The 20984-nt window shown below is 38.6% G+C and overlaps 1 protein-coding gene across 3 annotated transcripts in view; it reads left to right on the top strand.

The window, feature by feature from the left end:
* map3k15 (mitogen-activated protein kinase kinase kinase 15) overlaps positions 1 to 20984 on the top strand; it is a 39339-nt gene that overhangs the window by 6408 nt on the left and 11947 nt on the right. Inside the window, exons 6-25 of one of the 3 annotated variants that reach the window (XM_034108254.1) lie at positions 67 to 173; positions 799 to 969; positions 1059 to 1171; positions 1384 to 1543; positions 2677 to 2827; positions 2935 to 3042; positions 3706 to 3755; positions 3913 to 4008; positions 4155 to 4242; positions 4333 to 4466; positions 4745 to 4872; positions 5174 to 5304; positions 5405 to 5510; positions 7914 to 8071; positions 8173 to 8332; positions 11002 to 11179; positions 11812 to 12025; positions 13037 to 13222; positions 16900 to 17005; positions 17134 to 17374. In XM_034108254.1, the coding sequence (XP_033964145.1) occupies positions 67 to 173; positions 799 to 969; positions 1059 to 1171; positions 1384 to 1543; positions 2677 to 2827; positions 2935 to 3042; positions 3706 to 3755; positions 3913 to 4008; positions 4155 to 4242; positions 4333 to 4466; positions 4745 to 4872; positions 5174 to 5304; positions 5405 to 5510; positions 7914 to 8071; positions 8173 to 8332; positions 11002 to 11179; positions 11812 to 12025; positions 13037 to 13222; positions 16900 to 17005; positions 17134 to 17374 (2786 nt within the window). Of the gene's footprint in view, positions 1 to 66; positions 174 to 798; positions 970 to 1058; positions 1172 to 1383; positions 1544 to 2676; positions 2828 to 2934; positions 3043 to 3705; positions 3756 to 3912; positions 4009 to 4154; positions 4243 to 4332; positions 4467 to 4744; positions 4873 to 5173; positions 5305 to 5404; positions 5511 to 7913; positions 8072 to 8172; positions 8357 to 11001; positions 11180 to 11811; positions 12026 to 13036; positions 13223 to 16899; positions 17006 to 17133; positions 17375 to 20984 lie in introns of all 3 variants that reach the window. The other 2 variants (XM_034108255.1, XM_034108253.1) reach the window with 2 other exon arrangements.

Below are 20984 nucleotides of genomic sequence, written 5' to 3'. Positions count from 1 at the left end.
ACAACACATACATGAATCATATTAAAGTTAAGAGCAAGTGATAATTTCACCTTATCCGACTTTAAGGACTATGATGCTATGGTGAAGCTGGTGGAGACTCTAGAGATGCTGCCGACTTGTGATCTAGCCACCCAGCCCATGATCCAGTTCCACTATGCCTTCGCCCTAAACAGGTACACAGGGGCTGCATTCATCTCACTCAAACACTCAAACCTTTCAAAATATATATCATCATTTTTTATTTTGGTCCTGTGATTTTTTTTACAATGTATATGTCTTCTTTTTTGTCTGTAATGTCAATTTCACAACTACTAATATGTTATTCCCCCCCATCAAATATTATACAGACATTAAGGTTTTTTATTCTCTTGTCAATAACTTTTTTTTAAACTTGGGACACAATCATTGCAAGGTTTTAGAAAGGAGGTTGTTGTTTTTTATTTTCTTATTTTGATCTTTACACTTTAACCACATGTTAGTACCCTGAAATGTACAGTATATATATATAAAAAACAAAACACCATAGTTGGCTACATTTTTATACCAGCTCTCAGTTTTTTTGAAAATATAAATGTTATTGAACTAAGATCTTCATAATTCAATGTATTATTCCTTATAACTAAAAAGGCAGTGGCAAAGTTATCTACTGTAGCAGTAGCAGAAACTGCCATTCCAGCTTTTGACTCAGGTGGAATTCATGTGATTAGGTGTGGTTACATTTGAAATCACAATTGTGGATTTTATTTTCGTATTATTTATTAACATTAATAATGAAGCTATACATCTGTATGTATGCAGGAGGAACACTCCTGGCGACAGGGAGCAGGCTCTCGAAGTAATGCTACAGGTTTTGCAGTCGTGTGAACATCCAGCACCGGACATGTTCTGCCTCTGTGGACGAATATACAAAGACATATTCCTGGACTCCGACTGCAAAGACACTATAAACAGGGACAACGCTATACAGTGGTGAGAACATGAATGCTATAAATGCTGATATTCCTTTCTACATGCTATCAGAATAGTTTTTTTGCATCTAATAATTTACATTTGTGCAGGTACAGAAAGGGTTTTGAGCTGCAGCCAACCCTCTACTCTGGTATCAACCTTGCTGTTCTACTCATAGTCGCGGGCCAACAGTTTGAGAGCTCCATTGAACTGAGAAAAATAGGTAAAAAAAGTGTACTGCATAAACTGCCAAACATGTCCTTCATGGTATAAAGATGTATTTTGGGTTCACTTAAGCTATTTTAAGTAAAAATTGTTCACTTAAACGGTACACTAAATAGATAGCATTCAGATTGAATGTAAACAAGATAGCTAGTCTGATGAAATGATCTATATACTATAATATTTTCACACTTATAATTCTAATGTCTTTAGGTGTGCGGTTGAACAGTCTGCTGGGTCGCAAAGGTTCCCTGGAGAAAATGAATAACTACTGGGACGTGGGCCAGTTCTTCACTGTTGGCATGCTAGCTAACGACATCCCTAAAGCTACTCAGGCCGCAGAGAAGCTCTTCAAACTCAAGCCGCCTATCTGGTAAAAACATTCACATTCATAAAAAAAATGTTTTCAGTAGTGTTATGAAACCGTTACAAGTTTGTTATCAGTGTTTTATCTCTGAAAAAGTGACTTTTATATGTTTAAAGCTAATATGTTTCTGGAGACTACCTGTCATGAAATAGACTTTATTTGTCAATAAAATACATGTACTGTAATTATGAAAATATTTTGTGTAAGCCATTGTTACATTTTTCATTTTAAAACATTTGTGACAAGGTGACTACAGGAGGACTAAAAGTAGGCTTATATCGGCTAGCTGGTCTAACCATAGACTGTATGGGAAAAGGATTTTAAAAAAAAACGTTCCCATTGACTGAGAAAATCAGTTTTAAAATTGTAAATCTAATTCCCAGTAATGGACACTTAAATAGCCCTTCTATACAACATAAGGCAAGACAAGGCAAGGCAAGTTTATTTATATAGCACTTTTCGACGCAGGGTAATTCAAAGTGCTTTACAAAAAAGAAATGAAAGACATTAAGCATTAAAAAAGAAAAGCTAATAAAATCAACATTAAGGAAAAATACATGGATAAAAGTTACAGTGCAGTCTAAAATATGAATAGTTCAATTAAACATTACAAGAAAAAGTACATGGATAAAAGTTACAGTGCTAATAAAATAAACATTAAGGAAAAATACATGGATAAAAGTTACAGTGCAGTCTAAAATATGATTTAATTTAGACAGACTTTCTTCACCATATTTTGCTCGCATGACATCCACAATCGGACCCTCAGGAGGCTGTACACACCCCCTCCCCTGCTTTGCTTCCATAACAAAGTCTTTAAAGTGTTACCAAAACACTCCATGTTACCAAAACACTATTTTTCATCCGTCGATGCCAGATATTCCAAATATCTCTGCTTTCGAGCAGTCCCTCTCATAAGGTCATACAAGGTGTAAAATGAACTTCTAAAGCTGTATCTAGTGCTCTTTATACTGTCCATCCATAAGCCCATCCCTAATTAAAGAAGTCCACAATTTTGACTCTGAAAGAAATGGTTTCTACTTCCTTATGAATAGGGCAATGAAACGCTCTTGTATCTTTGTTGATGGTCCAATTGGGATGGAGACATTGATCACAGTTAGTGTAATTTGTTCCTCCAGGTATTTGCGCTCTGTGGTGCAGAACCTGCAGCTGATCCAGAGGTTTAAGAAGCAGACAGTGGAACACTCTCCTCAGAGGGAAAGACTCAACTTTTGGATGGACATCATAGTGGAGGCAACGCAGGGCACCACCGAACGACTGCGCTTTCCAGTAATAACCAATATAAGCAAACGCACAAACAAGCTTGATCCGACATTCAGAGACTCATACTGTAACAACCTGTCTGGGAACCTTTTTTCTTCTTCTTTGTTTTACAGGTGTTGATTCTCGAGCCAACTAAGGTTTACCAGCCATCCTATGTGTCCATCAACAATGAGGCTGAAGAGAAAAATGTCTCTATCTGGCATGTTTCTCCCGCTGAAACGGTAACATACCCTTCCTAACCACTCGGTTTTATCTTTTTACATCATTGACAATTAACTGTCGCTAAGTACATACACCGGTTATCATGCATATTTTCAATATGAGCACACAACGATATCACAAAGTTATTAGCTTGGATGAGGAAAAAAGGTCGGTCTATCGAGAGAGAAAAAGGTAAATATGCCAGGTGCATTGATATCAGATTTAATAGAATCAATAAATCATGACGTACATGAAACGTGTGACTTGATTGTCAAGCTTCTACTGATGAGACAACACATATTTCCTATGCTTCATTACATGTTTTCGCTCTGTGTATTGACTGGTTTTCTTTTAATTACATTTCCTGGCCGTGTCTTGTTGTTTAATGGATCCCGACTGTTTAATCTAAATAAATCCACATTGTGATATGTGCATACTTTAATAGAATGAAAATCTGGATTAATTTGAATTTTCTTTTGCAGATTTAATAAAAATGATGTTAACATTTGCACTACATTTGCACAGAGACCAGGCTACTCATCTCAAGAAGGGACCTGACACAGGAGGCTTTCTATTATCCATTTTTTAAATAAGACTATGAGTTAGTCCTTGTTGAAAATGTGATAATTATGTCCGAATTTGAACAATGTGAAATGTTGAAACCTTATTCCCTTTGATCACAGAAAGGGATCCATGAGTGGACCTTCACTGCAATGTCAATTAAAGGCATAAGGTATAAATGTTAAGTTGGATGTGAATACACTTCAAAAGTTCTATTTTACATGTTGGACAACTCTATTAAGCTAAAACCCAATTTGTCAATGTTTATTTGGACTAATTACAGGTAAACATTTCTAAGCTTTCATCTTCTCTAACTCTTCTGTCTGCAGCATCAGTAAGTTTGATGAGCGCTGCTGCTTCCTGTACGTCCATGATAACTCAGATGACTTCCAGATTTACTTTTCCACTGAGGAACAGTGCAGTCGGTGAGGACACACACCTCTAGATGTGTCTGTATAGGTGTGTGTGTGTGTGTGGGTGTTTGTCTGTGTTTGGAACGTATGTATGTGCAACTGTATTGTATTGCCATGTGATGGCCATGAATTGGAAATACAAATAAATGCTGTTTCAGGTTCTGCTCAATGGTGAAAGAGATGATATCAGATGGTACGGGGAATGCTGTGGAGCTGGAGGGGGAAGGAGATGGAGATACACTGGAGGTCATAAATATAGCTTATATTAAATAAATATATTAGTGTTTAGTTTTATAGTTTATTATTACTGATTGTGTGTGAATGCATGTGTTACAGTATGAATATGACACCGATGAGACAGGGGACAGGGTGGTGTTGGGGCGTGGCACCTATGGAGTGGTGTATGCTGGGAGAGACGTCAGCAACCAGGTCCGAATCGCCATCAAAGAGATCCCTGAGAGAGACAGCAGGTAGGTGGGTTTGTGTAGAAAAGCTGTAGTGACCCTGATAATTGTTGTTGTTGGGTGGGGGGTTAGTGAGCTTTCAACTGAATTATAGGATTTTTTACTCAGCCCCTTTTACATACATTTTTAAAAACCAAAAGCTAACCTAAGACAAGGGTTACACAATTAACACTGCACTTCTACTACCCAAACTATGATGTAAATTCCATATTTTGCTTTTGCTGGGTACATATAGGGAGAAAAGTATTATTTTTATGGTTTTTAATCTCTTTCTGTGAATGTAGGTACTCCCAGCCACTTCATGAAGAGATTGCCCTTCACAAATACCTGAAACACAGGAACATTGTTCAGTATTTGGGCTCCGTTTCTGAAAATGGGTACATCAAGATCTTCATGGAACAAGTGCCTGGAGGTATGTCTGTGCGAGAGAGAGGTAGTAAACTATTACACAGTTGTGTTAACTAGTTGTTTTTGCTTTGGAAACCATCAATCCTTAAAACCTGTAACCATACATATAGGTGATCCCAAATAGAGAGCCAACATTTTTTTAAAGAATAACTTTGCGATAACTTTATCCTGTGAAGGTAGGCAGATAAATTAACATTTCAGAGACCGATGCTTGTGACCTCGGTTACTGAGCGGTCTCTCTAACTGCTTGGTCATCTCCCCGTCTCATGATAGGTTTTGGACACTCCTTCTCTTCCTTTCTCCAGGAAGCCTGTCTGCCTTGCTGCGGTCTAAATGGGGTCCACTGAAGGAGGCGACTATAATCTTCTACACCAGACAGATCCTGGAGGGTCTCCGATACCTGCACGAGAACCAGATCGTCCACCGAGATATTAAGGTAAAAGGAAGCATCCTTTTAAACGAAACCTTTGTATGACAACAGTCGGTGTGTGGTGGTGATTTGAATGTAAACAGCGGCTGTTGTTGTTTGTTTGCAGGGTGATAATGTGTTGGTGAACACCTACAGTGGTGTCCTGAAAATCTCAGACTTTGGTACATCAAAGCGGTTGGCAGGAGTCAACCCCTGTACTGAGACATTCACCGGTAACTTCTTCTTCTTATACAATGACATTTATTGTTGGCCCCTTAGATTTTATTATTCCTGAGGCAAGGTAAAACAAATGTATGTATACAAGTATAGCACCTTGCAACACAAGGCAATTCAAAGTACTTTACAAAAATGAAAGACATTAAGACCATTGAGAAATAGTGCAGCAGAAACATATTATAAAATGGCATTTAAAAACACTAATTTAAAAGCAAAGATAATAAAACATGAATATCACAGGTACATGAATAAAAGTGACAGTGCCGAGTGAGATATGAATATATCAATTAAAAGCAGCAGCAAAAAGAAAAGTCTTCAGCCTGGATTTAAAAGTAGTCAGAGTTGCAGCGGACCTTCAGGTTTCTGGTAGTTTGTTCTAGACATTTGGAGCATAATAACTGAACGCTGCTTTACCATGTTTAGTTCTGACTCTGGGGACAGAAAGCTGACCAGTCCCAGAAGACCTGAGAGTTCTGTATGGTTCATGCAGTAGATCAGAAATGTATTTTGGGCCTAAAACATTCAATGCTTTATAAAACAGCAGCAGTGTTTTGAAATCAATTATTTGACAGACAGGAAGCCAGTGTAAAGACTTCAGAACTGGAGTGATGTGATCCACTTTCTTAGTGTCAGTGAGGACTCGCCAAGCCCCTACAGGCTGAGTTACTGCAACCTAAATCTGGTGCACAAAATACATGCATTTATTAGAAAATTGCACAAATCTTTAGATAACCAAAAAATACTACTATACAGTACTCTACAGTCTATCAGCAAATAAAGCTTTGTCTTATACAGAATGTAATAAAAATAATAAACTTCTCCACTAATGGCTTGAAGAGAAAGAATCTGCATGCATCATAATACAGTAATTCCGTGTAGACTGTAGAAAATGGAGTCCTTGATGTTGCAGGTCTATAAGTGTTAATATCAAATGACCCTCAAAATGTCAAGAGCCACTATCAGCCTCTATGGAAACACTCATACGCACAAGTGTGTACGAATGTGCGTGTACACGGTTAGTACACATTCATTGGCCATCTGTCCTTCTCCAGGAGCCAGCAAGGTGTGTAATTAAATTAGCTAATCAAGCAGATGCAGAAGGGTGTTTACCTTTCATTAGCAGATGTGTGTGTCTCTTTGTGTGTGTCCTTATCTGTCTCTCCTCCAACTTGATCTTTTTATAGTTTACATCAGCATTTAGAGCAGAACACAAATGCCAAATCTACTCAGAATTACTGATTGCAGAAAAAGTACTCAGGGATGTTATATAGATAAATATAATTAACACATTTTTCTGAACTCAGTTAACCTTTGTTTGGTGTTCATATTTTTGTTATTCAGCCAGTGTTCGTGGGTCTGGTGGACCTGCTGCTTTTTTGGGTTTCAATTCAACACAATCAAACTATTTTATGTTAAAATACTCAACAGATGTTTACTTCATCCCAATTACAAGCAATATAAACAACATATATGGTTCATATTTGCCCTTTTACATTTGTTGGATCACATTGATGAATTAAAGTGCTACTGGCTGCTCCTGTGGCTCGTCTTTTTTTTTGTAACTAGCTGATGCTCAATCTCATTCTCTTCTTCAAAGTCACTGTCAGACTCAGACTTCTCAGAAATGTGATCCTCACATTCTAAAACGTCTTCCTCTCTACATCATCATCAAATGGTTCTCTGAGCAGAGAATCTTTTGGCCATCAGTTGTGATAAGGATTAGCCAAGGTCATTGAGTGTGAGTTTGAAAAGATTATTTATCATCTCATTTTTCTTTAGATAAATAATGAAAACGGGTCCCACAGACCCAAACACCACACAAGGGATGATACGATAAGATAAGATGTACTTTATTGATCCCAAATTGGGAAATGTATTCGTTGCAGCAGCATAAAAAAAAGGAATTGCACATAACTCGAAATTAAAAGAGTAGACATAAACAATTCTAAAATAGAAACATCTCAAAATAGAAATAAACCGGCATTAGAGAGTAGAAAAATATACAGTTGACCGTGAATATAAAGAATCTATAAACTATCTGTCAAATAAAAGACTATTGAAGGTCCAATTTTCAGTTTACACAGGTCAGTTGTTTTGTTATGCAGCAATTTGTGTACAAAGTTACTTTTTACTAAATCTGTAGTTCAAGCACAGATGAATAGTTTTGTTTTCAAATGCAAACTTTTTAAAGATCCATACTTTCCGCAATAACTTCTCCAATGACGTTACATCTGGGTTTGTAACTTTAGATTGACTTTAGACTAGGATCCAGCTTTTTTTTACAAACGTTAATTTCCCAAACTATTTTTTTGGGTCTATTTGTTGAGACTAATTGACTGGCCCTCCTTATATTTTGGAAAATAATTGTTTCATGTTGCCATCTGCCTCTCTTTCTGCAGGTACTCTGCAGTACATGGCTCCAGAAATCATTGATAAGGGCCCTCGAGGGTATGGGGCCCCGGCTGACATCTGGTCCCTGGGATGCACCATAATAGAAATGGCTACTGGGAAACCGCCCTTTCATGAGCTAGGAGAACCACAGGCGGCCATGTTTAAGGCAGGAATTGACTCGTTTTTGCCTTTACATAATGAGGTTGTCTTTGCAAGTTTTAGGTCATGCTTCTTTTGTGTAACTGTGGCTGTGGTTTTATGTTTCAGGTTGGCATGTTTAAGATCCACCCAGAGATTCCTGAGTCCTTGTCATTGGAGGCCAAGTCGTTTATTTTGCGCTGCTTTGAGCCTGACCCTAATAAAAGAGCCATCACCTCGGACCTCCTCAGAGATACTTTTGTCAGACACAACGCAAAGGGCAAGAAGAGTAAGATCGCCTTCAAACCATTAGGTTAGCACACACATACACACACAACCTGTTCAACAGAGCACAGCATGTCGTTTCGTTGAAACTCTGAGAATACAATATATAGTCACTTAAGTCTATCAGATAAACAATTTCAAGAGGATGTTCCCACAGATAAATAGATAACTTAATTAATCCCAAAGGAGAAACTTATTTAGTTGTCCCAGTTAATGGTCGGTAAAATAGTCCATGTCTGTCCCAACTTTTGATGATAACTGGAACTGAGAATGGATGGCATAAAGACATTATTCTGGCAATGAAATTACAAGTCACAGCAGCACAGAAGGTAACAGATGTTATACTTTAAAATATTTTTAAGGGCTATTTCCATTTATTTAAAGGGAGCGTAAGAATTATAGGAAAGGGGGGGCAACGGAGGTGATGATGTGCACCAAAGGGTATCCTGTTTCAAAAGTGCTGATTCTGTGTCTGTAGCTTACATTTAGATGAGAATAAAGTGCCACTAGGGTGACTGTGGCTGCGAGGGAGTGCGGTCGTCTTTCAACCAGAAGGTTGTGGGTTCTATCCCAGCCTGTGCAGCCAACATGTCGATGTATCCTTGGGCAAGATACTAAACCCTAAGTTGCTCCCGATGGCATGGTCAACGGTGTGTGAATGTGTGTGGATGTTAGTTCCTAGAGTAAGGTACACTGCTCTGTATGAATGGGTGAATGACATGTAGCAAGTAAAGCGCTTTGAGGGGTCTTAAAGACCGGTTAGAGCTCTATAATTACAGTCCATTTACTCCCAACACCCCTCTGATTGATATTTGGTTCAAAATAACACAATGGTGCTCTAGGAGGAGATTCAGGTGATAAGGTGTTACCTTGGTTACTTATTGGATTATGGTTACACAAGCCAAACACTCGTAATGATATCATAAAGTGGCCACAATCTGATCAGCTCATTTTCAGAGAATATTTTATATAAATGGATCAGGACAAAAAGAGAACAAATCTTTTTTTCTGACACTTTCAGAATCTCTTTACACAGAGCGGACACATATTTATGTATAAAATACGTGAAAAATTGGATTTTACATAATAGGGACCTTTAATGTTTACAATCTACCCCAGAGGTGCCCAGAACGTCGACCGGTCGACCGCGGGGGCAATGCTGGTAGATCGCGAGTCATTCATAAAAAAAAAAAATCCAGCTCTGTTAAAATAGACAAAACAGGTTTTGATCCCTCCTCCCTTGGCCTCCCTGCCACTTAATTCAGGAGTTTACTTGATTGACAGAAAAAGTGACCTATCGCTTTCCAGTCTGTTAACCCAGAATGCAAAGCGATACAAAATCAGTCAAGTGCCGGGAAAACTCAAATTAAGTTCAAGAGACAAACAACAAAATGAGTGCGGGACCGAGCAAAAAGCTAAAGACATACCACTTCCACCCAGAATGGGAGGAATAATATTATTTTGTGATGCCACATTCAAAGGTTATTTGCCTTATTTGTAAAGCAAGCGTCGCTCTGCCAAAAAAAGGTAACGTGGAGAGGCATTATCGGAGTGTTCACAAGGCACATGACAGCGACTTCCCTCCGAGTAGCGAGTTGAGAAAGAGAAAGGTCATGTATTATTGCTACACAAACATTATCTCGCAGTCTTAGTGTCGCCAACTCGTTTATAATATGCAACAAGACAACAAAAAATGCGTCTATGGTCGGTGTATTTTCGACCTTTCCAATCCAGACGAGATCTCTCTCTCCCCAGTCTGTGTGCGAGGGGGCAGGGCAGTTTACACACACGCGGCTGCTACATGCAGCAACACACGGCGGGGATGGCGGAGAGAAGCGCTCCAAGGTGTGGTTAAATGTTACCCGTCTTTAGGTGGACAATGCTCGTTGCCAAGAGTGTTTAGCATGTAAGGGCGGTAACACGAGCAATTTGTCTAAACATTTAGCAAAAGTGCACCACATTCAGACGGAGGAATGCACCGGGTTCCACTGTCTTTCTATCAGCTCTGTAGCCCCATCCACGAGTAACGTCAGGTATGTTATGTATGCTAGCAGCAACACACGGAGTTAACTCAATTATACAAAGATAGGTTAATGATTAGAGGTCATTAGAGTTATTTATTTTGTTAAAGTTTCAGCTATTCTGTTTACAGTTCTGTCATCAGATTATTTAATATGATTTGTTAAAACACTGTTGTTTCTTTTGATGTGAAATATTATTTATTTAATTTAAATAAAAAGCAATGTTAGTTTTGTAAACAATTTGTTAAGTTAATTTAATAATATATGTATTTTTGAATCAAGTATTCATCTTTATTGTCTTCATTGTTATTTTCCACATGCCTAAAACAACCTCAAGCTAAATCTAAAAGTTGATGGCTAAATAAGAGCGTTTGAGAAATTGTGCAAGGCATACAGTAATAGTCTGAATAGTCGATTAATCGTTTCATTAATCGATAGATTAATCGATTATCAAATGAGTCGTTTGTTGCAGCCCTATTGTAGTTATCCCATGTATAAATAAAACGTGTTATTCAGCAACCCTTGCAATTTGGGATTTTATTTTTGGTTGGTAGACCTCTGTGAACTGGTCATTTCAAAAGTAGCTCACCAGCCAAAAAAGTGTGGGCACCCCTGATCTACCCAAACCTTTTCTTAATTAATGTTTCTGCAGACTACATCCAAAACGTTTCCCTGCCGGTGCAGTTGCAGTGCGAGGCCACCGGGAGCAGCAGCAGTGAACCCGGCTCCGTGAGCCCAGACTGTGACTCAAAGCATGATGGTTTCTTTGATAAGAAGAAGAGCTCCGGCTCTGATAACCTGCTCAAACCACCCATCTCCAACTACTTGAGGTCTGTACGTTTGTTTGTATGCAACCATGGTTGTGTGTTCATTTATGTGGGCTCGGTCAAGTTAGATTTCACAAGAGATCCAAACAACCAAAGTTGGGTTTAAGTTTGTTAAATATCTTGGATCTTTGTTGTGCCAGCTGCTACTTCTTTTCGGAATTTGCATACATAATTAGCTTCACTGGCTCTTATAATGTGCTACCATGGCAAATTCCATTTTGTTGGCCTCAGACTTCTTTAACGGTTATGCTTATCTTCAAGATAAAATATACTCTTAACAATATCTACAATATTAAAACTGTTACTGCATATAAGATCGTTCTCAGACAGTACAGATCATGTGTTAAGATGTGAATGAATGTGCATTAGTGTGTATCTCTGTGTGTATGTGTTGGTGGCAGGTGGCCTTATTGTGCCCAGTGTGCTCTGCTGCCTTTTACAGCACTGATATAATGAGGTCTGGTCATTTTACAGCTGGCAGCTGAGCACACAGGCTCCATCACACACGCTGAGTCATGCTGCTTCTGCACTTTCCTGGGCACACATAGTAGCCAGGAGAGGATTGTATCTGTAAATAAACCGGACAGCTTGTCACACTGTTGTAAACACTTTTTACATGTAATATTATATTGCAGGGAGATCAGAGAGTGTGTGTGTGTGTGTGTGTGTTGTAGTGTTCCGGATGAGGGTTCTGTCTCAGAGGACCGCAGTGCCCCCCCTTCCCCTGAGGACAGGGACAGCGGTCTTTTCCTGCTTAAGAAGGACAGCGAGAGACGGTCCATTCTCTTCAAGGTCCTCAATGACGACCAGGCAAAAGTCATCTCCAACCTCAGAGAGAACCACATGCAGGTGTGTTTCTGTGTCTGTTACTAAGATAAACACCTAACCACTCTAGGAGCCAGATTCCTAAAATGAAGTGAGGAGATCTTAAATTGCACACAAGATGTTTTTTGATTTGCAATGAAAGAATGAAAGCAACAAAGAACAACAAAAGTTTTAGTAAGAATACAAACTAACCTACAGTTCTCTCTCAATTAAAAATGGGTACATTCGTTCATGTTGTGGTAGTTTATAATGCTTTTTGTCTTGTGTTGCATTATGTTGATGATCTATTGGAAAATGTGTAGTTACTTTACAGTTATTGAAAGTAAAAGAAAAAAGAAAAGCACAACAAAAGACTCCCGCACACTTCATTACTTCATAACTATTATCAATGTTCCGGTACACAAACCTTGATTGGGTTATTTTGATATTTAAATAACCTGATAAAGGATGTGGTATGGAAACGTTTCCTATTTTATTGCAAATGATGAAGCAAGTTTGAGGGACTATTTAGCTCTGCATTTTTGACCAATAATATTCTCTTAGACAGCTGTCAAACAAATAGAAAAGGTGCTATTTAATATAACTATATGAGCTTTCTTTTGGTGTCAATTTCTCAATTAAGCTCAGTAGAAGGTTGATGAAACTTTTACCAACTCGGGAACAAACAAACAGTCAATGATGACAATCTCATTAACAATGCTTTAAAAAAAATGCATTTATTAACTTATAATAGTTTCAATTGTTTTAATTATATTTTTTGTTTTATTTTACTTTATATCTTTTTTAACTGTGTTTATGTATGCACCATGTACACCAAGACAAATTCCTTGTAGTGTTAACCTACAATAAAACTGTTTCTGATTAAAGTTTGACAAGGCAGTGTAAAGCAGCATAAAACACAACTTCAAACAGTAATCCTGAAAAGGTGTAAACCGAATAAATTGCAACAATCTGGCCCATACACACTAAAAGACTTGTATTTTTTTTTCTGTGCTAATAAGTGTGTCATGTGTATGTATTTATATATTTGTGTAGGGCAGCGAGGAGCTCCAGCTGTCCGTGGAACACATAAAGCGGATCATATGCATCCTTCGAGACTTCATCCATTCCCCAGAGAGGCGTGTCATGGCGGCCACCATCTCCAAGCTCAAGCTGGATCTGGACTTCGACTCCACCTCCATCAACCAGATCCAACTGGTGCTCTTTGGCTTCCAGGACTCTGTAAGCAGCGCACACATTCACATCCGAAATGCAAGCTCATACAGTTATCACTGATACAGTATGCTTAAATAAACTGTATTTTATTTTACATTTATCTCAGTTTTATTTTATATTCAAAGTGAAGGCGTGTGGTGCAGTGGGTTGTGAGTTGGTGTTCGGATCAGGGGGTCACAGGTTCAAACCCCATGTCGTTGTGTCCCTGGGGAAGACACTTCACCCCAAATTGCTCTTGTGGGGATTGCCCACAGTATTGAGTATGTAAGTCGCTTTGGATAAAAGCGTCTAACAAGTGACATGTAATGTAATATTCAGAGAAATTAAGCCCATCAACTTAATTTAAGAAGATAACATTGACATTATTAAATACAAATGTAGATCACTTTCAACAAAATCTCTAAAGAAATGTAAATACCTTGTTTCTAAAGTCTCCAGATTACTTTTTACAGACATGTAAAAAATTGAAGGAAACAACACCATGCAGCAATGCACATGGATGCATGACAGGATGTTAAAAGACACAATAAAAGGTTTAGTACAAAGATTTTGTTGTAAAACTATATTATATAATAGTTTACTTATACATATATTTATATTACTAATCTATCAGCCTTTGCTAATCTGGTATAGAGTGGTGCAGTGACGAGTCCTAAAACCCGGAGGTGAGTTAGCATTTTACCACTACCGGTTCCCTCGTCTCAGAGTCAATGGAATTTCTCCATAGGATTTTGGAAAATAGCTCGAATTAAGGTCTGTGGTTGACACAAATTTAAGAGACGGATCACGTTTTGTTCTACGACATTAAATACATCAGCAGTGACCCCACTGGTGATTTTTGAAGAGTTTACGTGTCATTAGATAGTTAATCAAAACTTCAGTATTTAGTGAAACATTATGTTTAAACCATACCCTGAAGAAATCAGCGATATTCCCCAGTAAATAATGATTTTATAGCTCTTTTTTATCAAAACCTGTATATTTCGTCAGGCAGCTGCCATTTTGGCCATTTTCAGTAGTCACATGATCCGAAAAACTAGGTCGTGACGTCATCTATGCGTTCACTTTGTAAACACACGAACAGCTCATTCGACGAAAACATGGCTTCGGGCTCGTCAGCCGAGGAAGAAGTTTAGAAAAATAAAGTCCAGGCGGACTTACTTTGAATTATCACTATAGGTATTCATTCCATCCAAATACAACTGTAAAAAAAAAAAAAAACATAGGCTACTCTGTTATCCTCTTAGGACCCCGGACCCAGTTCCGGGGTCAAAATCGCATCATTTGCAGGAAACAACGTCTAAGGAACCTTAATATTTATTAAACTATGAATATTTTATATCCATATAACGGTGAAAAAACTAATTTAACTGATGTTTTTAATTTTTTTCTTAACAAAAAACACAATGCTAACGGTGAGCCTCTGAATTAGCCCCGAGCGAAAAATGCTAACCTATTACTGCACCGAAAATCACTCCTAGCTCCCTTATTACTTATCCTAGCTGCACATCCAACACATCGTTTATGATCGTAAAGACACAGAATCTAACGGTGCACACATCAACACTGAAAGATACAAACTCGCGACGTTATCAACAAAAACGTACATCAAAACAAGTGGCGCTAGGTAGCCTACTAACATGCGCTAGGCTAACATGGCTTACCTTCGTCTTTGCCTGGTCTAAACTGGTCTTCAATGGCATTAAAATGATAAAAACGATGATGTAGTTAATCCATAGGTTAATATCCAATGTGACTGTGTCCCCTTTGAAATATTCTGATAATCTATAGGCAATAAAACTGCAATTCCGCTCTGTGGTCTGTGCGCTCTGGGTCCTGCAATTCCTGCTTCCTTACGTAGTAAACAATAAGTAAAGTCTGCTGCGTAATGTGCTTACGCTGGCTGGCATTGGCAGTGCACTGCATCCCCATTAAGTAATGGTTGATTAATAAATCCTATTTTATGTTTCATCATACTCTCAGAGTAGTCGTCCGGAAACTTGAAATGTTCGCTGCATACATGCGCCTGTGGATCTTTCTGTTCGGGCCGAGCACATTTCGCTAGCCACTGCCTCTGAACGTACTTCCTACGCTTACCCGTTGGCAATAGATGGAACCGAGCATTCCGTGGATTGTTCCTATCCGAATTGTGGCAATGTTTCGCGATACAATGAGGCATATTTCAATAGAATTGTGAGAGTAACTAGAGTAAACAACATGAACAAAGCACATATGTCAATTTGTCCTCGACACCAAACGCATAGTTCACGTCACTTCCGGTAAAATAAGTCATGTGACTCGTCAAAATGGCGCCGCCCACAGGGTTGATGTTATTTCGGTAATTAATCAGCTTAAATCACTGATAACGTCATCGGATTAAAAAAAAAAGACTGGCAGAGACTGGTCTGTTTTATCGGATGATAATTATTTAAAAATGCGTGTCATGAGGATTGCCTCCCTTTAACAAGTGGCTGAATGGGACTACAGAAGTTGTTCAGGCTGTTTTACGTCATTACGCCGAACACGTAAACACTCCCGCTAAGTTTGTTTTCCCTGTTCTGCTTGAAAGCAAGTACCTGGCTCCTGCAAACTGTTAAAATAAAAGCTTCAACTTGTACAATTTTGAATCTGTATTTTTGAATATCGATCTTATGTTGACATTGAAGTCGTACTCGGCTGTAGTTTGTTTATAGCATAACGTTAGCCTTTTGTTTCTGGCGATTAGATTTGAAAATGATAAAAGTAGGGTAGACATGTGGATATTATCCGGCTGAACAAAACGTGCATTTATCTAACGGGTTCGCTTTCCACAGACGATTTTCAAAATTCTATGAAATCCCATTGCTTTTTTGTCGGGGGAACCCATGCGCAGCTTATTTCCGGCTAAATACGTCATCCCTGCACCACTCTATTGCAGATGAGAATAATACACAGGAAAATATTTGACATGTGGAAACTAATGAAGGCTGGAATAAATCAATTACACATTAGTACTGTACTTATATAGTGCTTTATCCAGTCTTTATGACCCCTCAAAGCCCTTTACATACTACATGTGATTCACCCATTCATACAGAGCAGTACCACTTGTTCTAGGACCTAACATTCACACACCGTTGGCCATGCCATCGGGAGCAACTCAGGGTTAAGTATTTTGCCCAAGGATACATCGACATGTTGGCCGCACGGGCTGGGATCGAACTCACAACCTTCTGGTTGAAAGACAACCGCACTCCCTCGCAGCCACAGTCGCCCTGTTCAGTAACATTTGTGAAATTAGCTTGGTTGAGAAACTTCTGATTATTAAGCAAATAATGTAAACGTTGTTATAAATGAATATGTTGTTCATCAAATACAGAAAACTAATTAAAATAATTATCTTTCTCAATTTAATAATATGAAAACAGCACTTCCTATGAACTTGGCAGTTCATCCAAAATGACCATACATCACATTTAACTCTAACAATGAATTCTGAACATCGATACATATTTTAATATTTTCTAAATGTTGTTTACGATAAGATAATACTTTAATGGTCAGAGCAAGTCTGAAATTTGACTTGCATCACAGCAGCTCCATGTGTAACATCAACATAGACAAATATCCTTTTCTATGATTATGGATCATTTGAGTCTAAAAAGTATGTTGTTAGATAACTGTCTGTTCTCGTGATATTCTAGGTTAACAAAGTCTTAAGGAATCATCACATTAAACCCCACTGGATGTTTGCCATGGATAACATCATCCGCCGAGCGGTGCAGGCTGCAATAACCATCCTCATACCAGGTCAGAAGCCTGGCCTGAGCCTCTGCTGCCACCTAGTGGACACATACAGAATATTACATCTCGTAACTTTCTGTCTTCATATAATATTTCAATAACTGAATTTACAGTACCACACATGCCTTTGACAGAGCTGCAGACCCACTTTGGTCCAGCGTCAGAGTGCGATGGAGCAGAGAAGGAAGATGAAGTGGATGAAGAGGAGGCAGAGTTTGGTCCCGTTTTAGCTTCTCTGACTGAAGACCCTGTGACGACAGCTGACCCCACACAGTCTGCTGCCAGCACCATAAACTCCACCCACTCCCAGGAGCCTCAGCGCTCACACCATCAACTGGGTGCACAGCTGGGCCGGCTCAAACAGGAGACCAACCGGTACATGCTAAAACACACAACATACACTAGGTTGTAGATGGGTGCAGAGATGGCAAAAGTACACACATCCTTTACTCAAGTAGAAGTACAGATACTCGTGTTTAAAAATACTCTGGTAAAAGTAGAAGTACTGACAACATTTATTTTCTCAAGTAAAGTAAAGAAGTATGGGCTTCGAAATGTACTTAAGTAAAAAGTACCCACAACTACCAACTGTAGCTTTCATACTGCCTGTGAGATCTACTCTAACTGACCTCACTTTATATTATACTGTTTTTCATCAATATATTATAGGTCTCAGATATATACGAAACATGTCTCTGAAGTGTTTGGCTTGAGATACCAAACGGATCATGCATTGTAGCATCCCATAAACCCTTCTGTTTCAGCCCTGTTTCAAAAGTGCTGATTCTCTGTCTGTTACTTTAGATGACAATAAGGAGCCACTCCCCACGCCCCTCTGAGAGATATTTGGTTATAAGGAACACAATGGCTCTCTAGGAGGAGGCGTGTGGGGCAGTGGATAGAGCCTTGGTGTTGGGATCAGGGGGTCACAGGTTCAAACCCCACTGCAGTCAGCATGTCGTTGTGTCCCTGGGCAAAACACTTCACCCCACATTGCTCCTGTGGGGATTGCCCACAGTATTGTAAGTATGTAAGTCGCTTTGGATAAAAGCGTCTAATAAGTAACATGTAATGTAATCTAGGAGGAGATTCAGGTGATAAGGTGGCGGGTGTTACCTTCGTTGGTGATTGGCTAATGGTTACACAAGCCAAAAAAACGTTATGACATCATAAAGTGGCCAAAATCTGATCAGCTCATTTTCAGAAAGGTTTTTATTAGGGCTGTCAAACGATTAAAATTTTTAATCAGATTAATCACAGTTTAAAAATTAATTAATCATGATTAATCACCATTCGAACTATGTCCAAAATATGCCATTTATTTATGTATATTGTTGGGAATGGAAAGATAAATGAAAGAAGGCAGATATATCCATTTAACATACAGTATCTATGTTTATTATAACATTTGTCTGCATGTCAAAATGAAAGACAACCCACACACCTATCAATCATCAAACCGTGGGGTCTTAATTCATTACGTGTTGATTTCTATCAACGGGGGAGTACTTCAGGAAAGTCGACAGGGGGGGGGGGGGGGGGCTAGTGGAGTACTTCGTGACCACAGAGTGAACGTTGTGATCAGCTGTTTTAGCGCAGTTCTCCAGTGAAGGGGGGGAGTCTCCCTCCGCAGCCGGTTGGCGTAGTTTTGGCACAGTTCCGTTGTACAGACCGACGTTAACAGCAGCCCTGTATGTGCACACGGAGACCGACTCTGTCGTCCGGTGATCTAACCGCCTTCTGGAAAAGCTTCACAAGTACGTCGGTACGCAAATGCGCTTTGTGACACAAGTGACGGTACGCATTTCAGATTACGCACATAACCTGCGTACCAGTTATGTGCACCCCTGTACCAGAGCCATATTATTACTATGATATGGCTCTGCCCTGTACTACAGCAAGAGTATTCTCCGTCGGGACTTCCTGCAACAACACCACGCCGTTATCAAAGATGTTCTATTGAGAAGACGATCACTACGTGACAAAAGTTTTCAAAACTGTGGCTACTGAAATCAATCTTACTAACTGCTGTCTGTGCAATTTACTCCGCGAGTTGGCAGACTTTATTTTGCTTACTTTAACATCATTTTTCATGGTGGGGCTAAGCCATTTCTTGGTATGGCTGTAGCCTAACCCAGCCATACCCTGGCGCTGCCACTGGTGGCACGTATGGGGCGGGCCATTCTGCACATGCGTTAAATGCGTTAAATATTTTAACGCAATTAATTCAAAAAATTAATTACCGCCGTTAACGCGATAATTTTGACAGCACTAGTTTTTATATCAGGACAAAACGAGAGGGGGGTTTTGTTCCTGAAACTTTCAGAATCTCTTTACACAGAGGGGACATATGTTTATGTATAAAATACTAGAAAAAGTGGATTTTGCATAATAGGTGATCTTTACTATAACAATAATGTCATTGTTAGCTAATGAATGTTTCGCTGCTGAACAATGGCAACATTACGTTCTCATTGGTCCCTCTTCTCTAGAGAAGACCAGGAAATGATGGATACACGGATCGTGTTAAAATCTATAGGCCCGCAATGACTCTAAATAACAATGATCACACCACCAAACGCAGATTACAACTAAAGTAATGAGCCTGTTTTGAACACGTAAAAAGTAGAAAGTACAGGTGTTAAAAATGTAAGAAGTAAAAGTAAAAACTTGTCAGAAAAATAAGTAGTGGATTAAATGACTGATATCAGAATATGTTACAGTAACAAAGTATTTGTACTCCACTACTTCCCACCTCTGACATTAGGTTGTAGATGGGTGAAATAATACAACTTGTTTTATACACAATCAAAAACAATGTAAATAAAGTGGTATGGTGCAGTTTTCTTTTTTTAAAACAAGATAAAATACAATGTACTTTATTAATCCTAATTTAAGAAAAAAACGTGTTGTAGCAAAACAAGGAATTGCACATAATAACAAATTAAGAGTAGGAGTAAACAATTCTAAAATATAAACATATCAAAATAGAAATAGTAATAAACCAGCATTAGGGAGTAAGAAAAATATATATATAGATGACCAAGATCAAAAATCTATAAACTGACTGACAGATAAAAACAAACTATTGAAGGGCCAATTTCCTTTGATGTTGTAACTTGCGTGTTCCCTTCAGATATTTGAACACCTACGGATTTTCCGACTCACGCAAACACACAAGGGAAAACGGCAGTTGTTTGTAAAGCATTTCATGATGATGCAACCCAACTAGTATCAATCATGTGACAAGAAGTTTATGTAGAGAATGTGCACCAGCCAGCAGCACCACCCACTTATACATGGGGTGACACTTACACACATTCATGTACAGTACATGCAAATAAAGGCTGGAGTGATGATGACACAGCAGGAACGTGTCAGTAGAAGTTAAAACAAAAGAAAACCTGACCTTTACCCTATTTAACCATTTATAAAGTATACATTTTACCATTCATGAGAAAAAATGAATTACAATTTTTTTTTATTTTATGGTATAATATGACATCTTGATTGTTTAAGCCTGACTGTAATTCCATTTAATTTTGTATGACAAAATTGGCAAAGAGTGCTGGATAAAAGCATTGATAAAACAATGATGCAGTACAATGCTAAGGCTCATAGAGATTGTTTAACATTAAGAAATGATGATGTTGTCTTTGCAAAAAGTAAAACTGAAAAAGGATATTTTTTCATTTGAAATACATGTTATTATCAGCAATGCATTACTTAAGATTCCCATTCATGTGCGAGACCCAAAAGTGCCCTTTAATTTCTTTTTTGGAGATCCCATGAAGGATGTTGCTGCTTTTGTAAAAACATGTATGTCTGTTTAATGCTTTTTTTGTTTTAACATACCTACCTGGTTTCAAGCCCAGTGGTTCTCAACTGGTCAGGCCTCGGGACCCACCTTTTCCTTTGTCAATAAATCGCGACCGGAAATGTTGAAACACTCAAATCTATTCAACAAAATATCGTGCTGTGATAT

The sequence above is a fragment of the Pseudochaenichthys georgianus genome, chromosome 20 (genome assembly GCF_902827115.2).
Source record: "Pseudochaenichthys georgianus chromosome 20, fPseGeo1.2, whole genome shotgun sequence".
Classification (NCBI taxonomy): Eukaryota; Metazoa; Chordata; class Actinopteri; order Perciformes; family Channichthyidae; genus Pseudochaenichthys; species Pseudochaenichthys georgianus.
The sequence above is the reverse complement of the archived record's forward strand: the minus strand, read 5'-3'. Positions and strand labels throughout refer to the sequence as shown.